The sequence below is a fragment of the Erinaceus europaeus genome, chromosome 9 (genome assembly GCF_950295315.1).
Source record: "Erinaceus europaeus chromosome 9, mEriEur2.1, whole genome shotgun sequence".
Classification (NCBI taxonomy): domain Eukaryota; kingdom Metazoa; phylum Chordata; class Mammalia; order Eulipotyphla; family Erinaceidae; genus Erinaceus; species Erinaceus europaeus.
In genome coordinates, this window is record NC_080170.1 from 97,202,941 (window position 1) to 97,215,214 (window position 12,274).

Below are 12,274 nucleotides of genomic sequence, written 5' to 3' on the forward strand. Positions count from 1 at the left end.
AGAGAAATATCTGCAGCCCTGCTGCACTAATTGTGAAGCTTTCTCCCTGCAGGAGGGTCCCAGGGGCTTGAATCTGGATTCTTGTGCAACTGTAAAGTGAGCTCTTAACCAGGTGGGCCACCACTCAGCACTATGTTTCCCCTTTTAGTCTTAGGAGTGCTTTGGGTATTTGTGGCTTTCTGCGGTTCTCCACAAATGTTTGGATAGGTTGTTCGGATTCCTTGAAGAATGCCATGGTATTTGATAGGGATTACACTGAGTCTGTCTTTACAGGATTCTTACTTAGATGATGTAGATTTGATTCTGTCGTCTTATCACTTTGGGGCGTGCATCCATACTGTAGTCTATACTCCATTTCTTTGAAAAAGTCAACACAGAGCAGTGAAGTCCCTAGAAGGAAGGAGGGAAAGAAGGAAAGGAGGGAGAGAAGAAGGAAGGGGAGAGAGAGGGAGAAGGGAAAGAAAGGAAAGCAGTCTGCTGTAGTCTCAGGGGGCTATATTTCACATCTCTCCCATAATATGTGCTAGTTCATGTCACCCATCAAGTGGCCTTCCCTGCAGCACAAGGGATTATCCTTGTTATGCTTTTTTCCTCAGGAATTCCAAGATCTATAAATATAGTGCAACATTTGTCCTAGTTTTCTCCTATCATTTCCCTTGCTTAAAATAATAATAATAATTTTAAAGCTTTTGTGCCTGCCAAGAAGCTCTGATAAAATCAAAAGTCCAATAAAGCATATTAATCCTTGACTAAAATGGTATGTGTTCAGCTAATGTATTTTTAGCAAGCCTGTCTTCACTGATTTCCATTTAATGCCCTATTTTAGTATAATTAAAATTCATTGGAGATTTCAATTTTATGTAATTAATAGAAATTCCTAGAATTGCACAGGAACAGTATCAGTTGTTACTACGAGTGGTTACTCTTTAATCACAGTCATAATGGCCTATTAGTAATGCCGCCAAGAGGTGTCAGGTAATTTTTTCCCCTTGTGAAACATCTGTGTTATTAAATAAATTGAGTAAGCAAGCCAGAATTTGCACAGAGTACTGTTATCAGTTGAATAAATACCCTTCTAGCGACACATTATTTGAAACAGTCTCACTTTGGTTGTGGCATTTCTTTTTTAACAATAAAAAAACCTCGAGAGTGTTCTTTTACTCCTATGATATTTCACAGTTATGAAAATTATTCTTTACTTTGAATTGACTTCCCATCTTTTGTGTGTATAGTAGTAGTAGCATATTGATCAGCAGCGATGCTGCAGCATTACTACATAGGCATAATATAAAGAATAGTTTTTGTTCAGGTTTTTCTAGAAATCTACAGAATGTCTTCTGAGCTCATAAATGGCGCAAAGTGTAAATTGTGATTTATATTTTCCCTTCTAAAATGAAAATGAGTACACGTGCCAATTAGCTGGGAGCCTTGATTTTAAGTTACTACTACAATCTTTAATTCTGTCCAAAGAAATTAGTTTTTCTGTGATTACTTCCTGTGTCTATTTATTGAAAAATAATTCTAAGGAAATACACTGGGTGTTCAAAATAGTAATTTACAAATAAATAGTGATAATCAATTAACTGTAGTTTTTTATGATACATAGCTAAGGAGGTTTATAGATTTCCCATATTTTGTGAGCATTGTGGGAAAAAAAAAGTTATCTGAGAGACAAATGATCCAAAGGATCACATTTAATGTACCTGTACTAGTAAATGCTCTTTTATTCAGTAATAACCACTTTCAAATTTCTAGTATTCACAATAATTTTAATAGGAAAAATTGTAATTGAACTTAAGGATGTTACATATCACTGTTTCTTTTTTAATATTTTCTTTTTAAAAATATTTTTATTTATTATTGGATAGAGAAATTCAGAGGAGAGGGACATATAGAAAGGGAGAGATAAATAAAATAAATCATAAAAATATTTTTTAAAAAAGCTCTTAGTGTGGGGGAAAATTATACATAGATTACCAAGGAAATTATGGTAATTATCTGGTAATTATGAAGAAAAGTTTTACATCTTCTTTAATCTTTACTTTATTGAAATAAAATTAAGAGGCTGTTTTACAGCACTGTGTTGTTGCTGGTATACAATTTCACGTCTCCCCAAAGTATCTACTCTCCAGAAAAGTGCTGTCTCCCTCCACAATAGACCATTAGTCCCTTTTTTTTCTTTCCATGCCTTCCCCCCTTAGAAACCTCAGTTCTGCAGGTTTCAATCAAGAGTCTGTATTTCATCCTTATCTCTTGATTTTTCTCCCTCACATCCCACACAATGAGATCATCTGGCATTTGGGTATTTGTTTTTATTCTTCTGCCTTATTCACTTAGCTTAATCCCCTCCAGATACATTCATGTTATAGGAGAAGACAAGTGGAAAGTTTTCAGTTTAGCATTATAGAAAAATCTATTTGTTATAATAGTTTGAACAAAATAGTTATCCTTTCCTATTGTCAAAATATCAGTGGCAGTCAGGGACCTGTTTTAAAACTATTTTAGTATAGGCTATGAACAAGTATTACACATTATAATATTATATAGTGATGATGTAGCAATGAAAAAATTAGGGGGACCAGGTGAAATGCACACAGTGTGCAAGGACCCAGGTTCAAGTCAGCCCCACCCCACCCCCCCCACCCCCCGGCCGGCTGGTCCCCACCTATGGGGTAAGCTTCACGAGTAGTGGAGCAGGGCTACAGTGGTCTCACTGCCTCTCTCTCTCTCTCTCTCTCTCTCTCATTTCCCCCTCCTCTCTCAGTTTCTCTCTGTCTCTATCCAATAATAAATAAATAAATAATTGAAATTTTGCAAAACAAAAACAATAAAAAAGGAAAAAGCAAAAGAAAAAGATTCATGAAATGGGCCTCCTGGATGTTGTTTCCTACTTAATACTGCTTAGCTTTGTAATGAACATCAAATTGTGTAAGCTTTACTATTTCCTTATTGATAAAATACAGTTACTGTACCTACGTTGTTGTTTAGATGAGTTAATTTATAGCTAGTGCTAATGGCAGGGCCTGGAATTTAAGCTGTTCATAATACTATAATTGATACACTGAAATATCTATTTTATCTGATTATTTTTTATCTATATAAGCTAATAAATACTCAACTTTTAATTGTATTCCTTGCATTAGAAAATGGAACTTGGGAGTCGGGCTGTAGCACAGTGGGTTAAGCGCAGGTGGCGCAAAGCACAAGGAAGGACTGGCATAAGGATCCCGGTTTGAACCCCGGCTCCCCACCTGCAGGGGAGTCGCTTCACAGGCGGTGAAGCAGGTCTGCAGGTGTCTATCTTTCTCTCCTCCTCTCTGTCTTCCCCATCTCTCTCCATTTCTCTCTGTCCTATCCAACAACGACAACACCAATAATAACTACAACAATAAAACAACAAGGGCAACAAAAGGGAATAAATAAATAAAATTAATTAATTAATTAATTTTAAAAAAATTTAAAAAAAAAAGAAAGTGGAACTTTTGGGGGCCAGGTGGTAGAGCAGCAGGTTAAGCACACTTGGTGTGAAGCACAAGGACCGGCTCCCCACCTGCAGGGTAGTCGCTTCATGAGCAGTGAAGCCGGTCTGCAGGTGTCTATCTTTCTCTCTCCCTCTCTGTCTTCCCTTCCTCTCTCAATTTCTCTGTACTATCCAACAACAATGACAGCAATAAAAACAATAATAGTAACAATAAAAAATAAGGGCAACAAAAGGGAAAAAATGACCTCCAGGATCAGTGGGTTCATTGTGCAGGCACCAAGCCCCAGAGGAAAAAAAAATAGAAAATGGAACTTTCGAATACGTAGATTTTTTTGAAGGTGCTAAGGTATAGTTCCTCAGTGAACTAACTCTTTGTTCTTGAGATTTATTATTATTATTGACACTAGGGTTATTGCTGGGATTTGCTGCCAGCACTTTGACGTCACCATTTTTGGTGGTCTTCCCCCCCCCCCTTCTATTCTATTTGATAGGACAGAGAGAAACTGAGAGGTGAGGGTGAGATAGAGAGGGAGAGAGAAGATGAGACACTTGAATATGACCTCCACCATTTGTGAACCATCCCCCCCAGCAGTTGAGGAGTGGGAGCTCTAAGGCCTGTCCTGGTGCATGATAATAGGTGTGCTTAACTGGGCACACCCATACTGCTCTACAGACCTCTCTTGAGACTATTTACAGCAGGTATATCAACTGTTAATTTCATAACACTCTGGAAAGCTTTGAATTAATTTACCTCACTTTCTGTTTTAAAAAAATGTTTCTTAATATATGCATTCTTTCATTATGCCCTTCTCATAAAAAGAAGTGTCTTATTTGGTACCACACAGCAACCTAAGTATTTTGATTCAGAATGTCTGTGTTCCCTTACTGATCACTATGCATATTTTTCATGGGCTTTCATAATTAAAAACAGAAGTCAAGACTTAGCAAAATCTTCTTAGGCTTATCATAAAAGAACATCAGACCCACAGTTCACTTTCACTCTGGATTTTTTAATCTAAAATAACTGAACTGTTATTACTTGTTTTCTTAAAAATAAATTGAGTTTCTGAGTAAGTAATTGTACATTGAATATATTTAACAGTACTCAGTCTATTGTCAGTGTATGAATGTAGTTATACAATTATTTTCTGTGGTTGTACTAAGATAAAAATTTATGGTAACTTCAAATCTATGAGAACTTTAGCAAAATAATATAAATTAGAAGTTACTGATATGGAGAACACACCTTACACACACACAAATATAAAATACTCTCTATGAACATTGCATATGTGGGAAGGTCTGAAGTAATTCATCCTAAAGTGTGCTATTTCATATCGAGAACAAATTAATTGTACTTTATATAATACTAAACCTAAAAATACATATATAGTTGATACTGTTCACTTAAAAATACTCGAACATATTATGGTATTTCATTGTGATGATAGCACTGAGTTGATACAGCTCATGTTTACGTATAATCTTATATAGAATTTTAATGGGGAACAGTAAATTCTTTTGAAACTTATTTTTGCTATTCTGCCACTGTTTAAATTTTAAAACTGAGGTGGCTAAAGTTATGTTTGTATTTAATAGCATTAAATTTAAGCATTAATGCTTAGCATATGAGCTTTCCGATTTACTTTATAATTATCATATTACATAGTTAAGTTTCAGATGAGTGTACTACTTACTGATAACTTCTGTTTGAATGTAGTCCTCATTTGAGAAAGTGAAATCTAGTAGGTCAATTTGAATGAAGTCGGAAGTACTAACTTTCTCAGTTTTGAATGTTGGGGAATAGAACATTAGTTTTTACTGGACTTTCTTCATCATTAGCACATGCTGCTTGATCTTACATTAAGTAGGTATAAAAAGCCCTATTTTAGTTATGGAGGCACATTCTTGATGATATAGCTATTGATTATATACTTCATATGTATCCAGGCAACCATCTGCCAAAATTATGGTGGAATACTAAAATAGCATTTGAGAATTTATGGATGAACTTAACTTTCAAAGGACAGTATTACTTTTACAGGAAAAGAGAGTGGTGGGTAAAAGTACAATTAAAGAGAAATATTCATAGAGTTCTTTTTTTAAAAAAAAAAAAACAATGTATGTAATATGATCTGTTTATTCTAGTGAGAAATATAAAGTCTCATAAAAGATAAATCTGAACAGAAGACTTTAGCTTTTCTGACTCAAGCTTAAAAACAGCTACTGTGACACACATCAGGAATTTGAATAGCATTGATTTATTTTTTTACCCCCCACCCCAGCATTAAATTTTTAATAAGGGAAGATTGAAGAAAAACTTGAGTTTAGCTATACATAGGCTGTTGCTCATCTTTTTCATGTCATATCAAGATTTTAATTCTTTTTTTTTTTTCAATTGGCATATTTCAGATTTTTCAGCTTCCTTTTTTTCAAACCATTATATCGGGGAAATAATTTATAGGGCAGTTGTTACATGAATAAAGTTTCTAATCTCCCCATGACGTGTCTGTATACCACTCTCCATCATGTATGTCCTGGGTGCTCCTACGTTTCCCCTCCCAGTCTATTTTACTCTGGGTTTTCCTTTTCTTGATTTGCTTCTTCAGTGCCACCTGTAAGTGAAATCACCTGGTATTCATCCTTCTTCTAGTTTATCTCATTAGCATGATTCCTTCAACTTCTACTCAACATATGGAAGAAATTTCATCATTTCTTATGGTTAAGAAACATTATATATATATATATATATAATCAATTTTCTTAACCACTCGTCTGTCATTAGGAATCCGGATTGCTTCCAGGTTTGGACTATTAAACACTGTGCTGCTGTGAACTTAGGCACACATAGAACTTTTTGGGTAGGTGTATTTGTGTTCTTTGGGAGAATATCTTTATTTTATTATTTATTTATTTATTTATTTATTTATTTATTTATTTATTTACTTATTGCCTCCAGGGTTATCACTGGGACTTGGTGCCTACACTATGAATCCATTGCTCCTGGAGACCGGTTTTTTATTTTGTTGCCCTTGTTATTGTTGCTGTTGTCATTGCTGTCGCTGTTGTTGGATAGGACAGAGAGAAATTGAGAGAGGAGGGGAAGACAGAGAGGGGGAGAGAAAGATAGACACCTACATACCAGCTTCAACACTTGCGAAGCAATGGCAGGTAGGGAGCCAGGGGCTGGAACCAGGATCCTTATCCTGATCCTTGCTCTTTGCACTATGTGTGCTTAACCTGCTGTGCTACCACCCAACTCTGGGAGACTATCTTTACATGCCATTATCTGACAGAGGGATAACAACCAAAATATATAAAGAGCTTGTAAAACTCAGTAGCAAACAACAGCAAAAAAAAAAAAAAAAAAACAGAAAACTAATTATATTAAAAATGAGCAAGAACATGAATAGAATTTTTACTCTGGAAAAGAGCTGGGTGGCCAACAGACATAAGAAAAAAGTACTCAGCTGTCACTGATTAAGAGAAATGCAAATAAGGACAACAGTGAGATACCACTTTAGGCCTGTGAAAATGCCATCAAAAAGGACAAAACAAGTGCCAAGGAGGATGTGGGGAAAGAGGGAAACAGCTACACTGTTGGTAGAAATGTAAAGGACTTCAGCTCCTGTTCCTCAGAACATTGAAACTAGATGTAATTCCTTGCCACTATCATCTGCAGGTCTGTAGATATCTATCTTTCTCTCCCCGTCTCTGTCTTCTCCTCCTCTTCATTTCTCCCTTTCCTATCCAACAACGATGACATCAATAACAACAGTAGTAATAACTACAACAATAAAAAACAAGGGCAACAAAAGGGAAAATAAATAAATATAAAACGTTAAAAATATTTTTTAAAAAAAGAAAAAACATTAATGTTTACAGTTTACTCTTATGTAATAGGATTATTTTTTTAAATGATTATGTAGATCTGTAAAAACAACAACAACAAACTCTAATGCAGGCACACAGGAGAAATCCCTTTGAGTTGTCTTGGAACCAAACCACCAGACTTGCTATGTGTTCCAAGAGGCAGTACTAGCACATTTGCATTTCTCCACACCACCCTGATTCCAACTCTTAACTTTTACAATTCTAACTTTCTTAACTGATGTAACAGTAGATGAATAAGGGAATGCTGTAATTTCTTTTTATTAACTCAAATTTATGTGGTAGAAAGTTGTTCAGAGTGTTTATATAACACTTGGGGGAAAATAAATGGCCTCCCACAGGATGTGCAACATAGTAGATGCTTAGTAATTGTCCAGTGAGAGGTGAAAGCTTTATCCTGCCACTAATCAGACTATTACTGCAGAACAAGTAGTTCATTTCCCCAACACTCCAAGTAGATGTGATCTTGAATTCTGAATGCTTTCTTTAAAGATCTTAGCTCTTTTCAAGTCATGTCTGAAATAGTACTGGCTCATCACACTTTTCTATTAAGGGGATTTTATAGTTTTGACTATTTTAAGTAATACACCAACAAAGTCAATATATATACCCAAACTATTAATGAATATTGTGTGCCATCTATACTTAGAAGGTAGTAGCATCATCTCCAAGGCAAAACAAACAAAATATCTGTTCCTAGCTCACTAGCAGTTTACATTTTTGACTTAACTTTGAGAAATGTTGTTGGGAGACTTTGGAAAAACTTTCAGTAATTAATAGTTGAGTCTTTAATGCAAAAGTTTTTTTTTTAAGTTCATTTTGCAATCTCTCACTTAGAAACAAGATGATAGATAAATATCTCATGAAGTTTTATATTTTATGTGTCATTTTATTTGTTCTTGGATAGAGATAGAGAAATTGAGAGGGAGAAAGACAGAGAGACACCTGCAGTTCTACTTCACCACTCATGAAGCATTCACTTTGCAGGTGGGAACAGGGTGTTTGAACCCAGCTACTTGTGCACTGTAATGTGTGCACTTAACAAGGTGCACCACCACCTGGCCCCCAAGTTTTATATTTAAATGGGTTGCTCTAGGATGATATGTACAGAGTATGGACAAATGATGATTTCTGAATGTAAATTTAACCCCTTTCCTTCCCACATTACTTAGAAAGATTTTATATGACTCAGGCAATTAAAGTGGAAATACTGGAAATACTTAGCCCAGGTTATAGGTACAGAAGTTTTTCCAGAATGGATTTAGAAATGAGCTGCTTTAACTGATACTACTTTATAATGATTTTTGCCAAAATGCCTTTTTTTTTTTTTTTTTTGTAAAATGCTTGTTTTTCATGGGTACCTTTTAGTAAATAGGGAGATGTTTCAATTTCCAGTTGTCTATAGGGCTATAAAGTTTTGACAACATTAAAATTGTAACTGAAGCACCAATAAGATCTCTCTCAATTTTTAATACAGAAATTTTTCTTTGAAAAACTAAAGACTACTAAATGAACTTCTATCATGTATTCTGCTGACTTCCTGTTTTATTCCTCTTAATTTTATAAACCCTCACTCACTCCATACCCTAAAACTTCATTTTAATAACATTTTTATAGTTGTGGAAGAGTGATCACTTACAATGCTGTCTGTCTAATTTGCACACAGACTGGTCATCATCACATTTTTTTTTCTATTTGTTTAGGAATCTGATGGCCAAGGCTGCCCCTTCTGTCGCTGTGAAATAAAAGGAACCGAGCCCATAATTGTGGACCCCTTTGATCCTAGAGACGAAGGTTCTAGATGCTGCAGCATCATCGACCCCTTTGGAATGCCCATGCTGGATTTAGATGATGATGATGACCGAGAGGAGTCCTTGATGATGAATCGGCTGGCAAATGTCCGAAAGGTAAATCTAGAAAAATATACATTTCACTAAGGTTGTGTGTGGACAGACAAACAAACAAAAAATACATTCATAAGTGGGGATAGGACTGAGTATATAGGGATTCGAGTTAAAGAAAAATGTCAAGACACATGAGATATAAATTGATATAACCAAAACAACTAAATTTAGTTTTACTTTTGAAGTGTGTTATTCCATTGTCCCAAATGACAGAAGAAGGAAGTACTTTTTACTCGGGAAATCTAAAAGATAGTCATCAAAGCAAAGGACTTGGGGGGGAGGAGGGGAAGGGGGAGGAGGGGGCAGAAGAGAACTTAGGTGTTCTGGTATATAATGAAATTGTACCTATGCATCAGTGGTCAATGACTGTACTATAAAGTATTAACCCCCTCAATAAAAAGATTTAAAAAATAAATGAATGAACAAACACCATAAAATTAGTTTTAAGATGATCTCTTAATTGGTAAGGCAATATTGATATATTTTATATGAGCAATGCTCTTTAGTGAATTTTTTCTGCTCAACAGCTTAGACTTTTTTCATTTTTCAGAGAAGGAAATGTGACTCAAACTAGTCATGTGACTTAGCTTCATTAGTAGTTCTCAGGGTCAGGATTAAAGTTACGTCTTCTACACAGTGGCACAACAATGTATGAAAACTCACGTGTAGCTCCCAGATGCAGAATGATGAGATGTCTCCCACTGTGTCAGAGTATGGACTCTACCCTGGAATATTGACCGTGTAGCATTAATCATTTCAATTCATACTTTGAAAAAGTAGTGATATTTATTATTTCAGTGGCCTTGTGGTGCTCTAGGTTTTTATATTCTTTATTTCAAGCTAAAAGGAAACATTACTATATTATTATTCTGCTGTACCGATGAGAGAGTTGAGGAAGAGGTAAAGTAACTTGCCTGAGGTTCCGCATCATTCTGTAGACAAACTGGTGCTTTATTGTAGGTGCTCATAACGTCAGATTCCAGTAGTGAGCAATTTTGGAATATTGCTTCATTTGTCCTCTTTGGAACATGTAAAACACATTGTAGTTGTGTATAACTACTTACTGTGTGGAACTCTTTTCAGATTTAATATATAGTGTATATGATGAATAGTTACTAATTCCCAATAAGATTTTAGCTAGAAGTTAAAAATAGTTTTAATATTGTGTATTATTATAATCTACAAAAAGATTTATGCCTGACACCTAAACAAATGTGTCCAAAATCTATGTAAATTCAGTTATGTCTTATTACCTGATATATAAGTGGTTATTAAATTTGTTCTCCAATTCAGAAGCCTTATTTAACTATTTAAATATACAAGTAAGCATTTAGTTTTTCAGACACACAGCGTATTTTTGGTTTTTTTTTCGGCTTTTGTAGTCCTTTATTTGCCTGATAAGCTTAGGCTTTCTCCCAGTTTTTCTTCTTTTTTAAAATTTTTATTTATAAAATGAAAATATTGACAAGACAGTAGGATAAGAGGGTTAGAGTTATTTTAAATACTCAGTAGCCACTTCTGTCTACTTGCTACTACTTCAGGTTGTACAAATTATTGTGTGTTCTCTACAGATATTGAAATACCTTACACTTAGGTATAATATGTAGAAATGCCTGTTTTCTAATAGGTAGTTTTACTGGACAGGGCCTTATGTACTGTTCTAGGTTCATAAACTAAGCTCATACTTAATGGTTTTAATTTGGTCTGAGTAGGTGACTAATCAGGTACTGAAACCTGCAAACTAGAGCTGTTTTTGTTTTTCTGTGGGCTAGGAATGCTTTAACAAATTAATAGATTATATGTTTAAATGACTTTATAACCACCACATCCCACATCCCTGATGTGATATAATCTTTGATGATATAATCTTTCATTTCTAAATATTTATCAGTGAGAGAACTAGAGCACTATTGGATCACGGTGTACTGGGAATTGAACTTGGAACCTCTTGTTTGAGATTTCAGTGCTTTGTCCACAGGGAATCTTCCTGGGCCCCAGTTTCTTTAATTTTTACACTGACTTTCAAAACTTAAAATAAGTACTATCTAGCCCTTTTAAGAAAAGGTTACAGGCCCTGCTTATGTCTAGAGAGCAGTAAGCACCTACAGAATACACAGAAAATGGGGAGTGATAGAAAACTATTTGAAAAATATACAACAGTTCAGGTAGTGACCTAGTTGGTATTATTTTCTGACCAGGAAAAGGCATTTTTCAATTTTCTTTACTTAATGGGTTTTCTCCACTTAGGAGAGAAGTTTAACCTGAACTGTTATTACTCTTTCTATAATTCTATGCTTTCCTACTTGGCAGGGAAATTGTTTTTGCCTTATATGAGTTTAGGGGAAGTTGCCGTGTTGGATTGTTTTATGCTGAATTAAGAGAACCCTTGTTCCACTGTTGGCACTAACAGTTGAAAAGAGTCCCTGGCAGCATATCAGGAGCAGCAGGATGTTCACAGGTGACTCTCAAGACCATGTGTGTTTTGTTCTCTCTGACACATCAGTAACTTTTCTGTCTAGAGAGCTGAGAAAAAACTTACATGAATTTTCTTTTTATATTAATGATGACCTTTTTAAAAATAGTGCTCTTGGACACAACTATCTCCAAAATTTAATTTTGTTCAGTGGCTTGTTTGGCTATCAACTTGTAATTATTTGTTTCTAAGATAAGGAATCACAATACTAGCTGAACAACTTCAATGTTTTTGTTTGTTTATTACTTATTTATTATTTTCAATGGCTCTGGAGTATGGCACTTGTTTTTTTCACTACTTCCAGGCCAATATTTCTGTTATTTACCTATTTTTATTTATTTATTTATTTATTTATTCAAACAGAGCCAGAGAAAGAGAAGGAGACACACCACAGTACCATTCCATCATATTTTTGGAGCTATTTTTGGTACTATGGTGCTCCATTCTGGTTCCCAGGGTTTGAACCTGGAACTTCACATGTCAAGGCATGTATTCTAGTTGGTGAGCTATTTCCTATTCCTTTAA

The 12,274-nt window shown here is 35.0% G+C and overlaps 1 protein-coding gene across 6 annotated transcripts in view; it reads left to right on the plus strand.

The window, feature by feature from the left end:
• Positions 1 to 12,274, plus strand: part of CBLB (Cbl proto-oncogene B) — a 242,330-nt gene that overhangs the window by 160,535 nt on the left and 69,521 nt on the right. For all 6 annotated transcript variants that reach the window (XM_060198429.1, XM_060198431.1, XM_060198428.1 and 3 more), the window contains one exon: positions 9,076 to 9,279. In XM_060198429.1, coding sequence (XP_060054412.1) covers positions 9,076 to 9,279 — 204 coding nt within the window. The remainder of the gene's footprint in view (positions 1 to 9,075; positions 9,280 to 12,274) is intronic.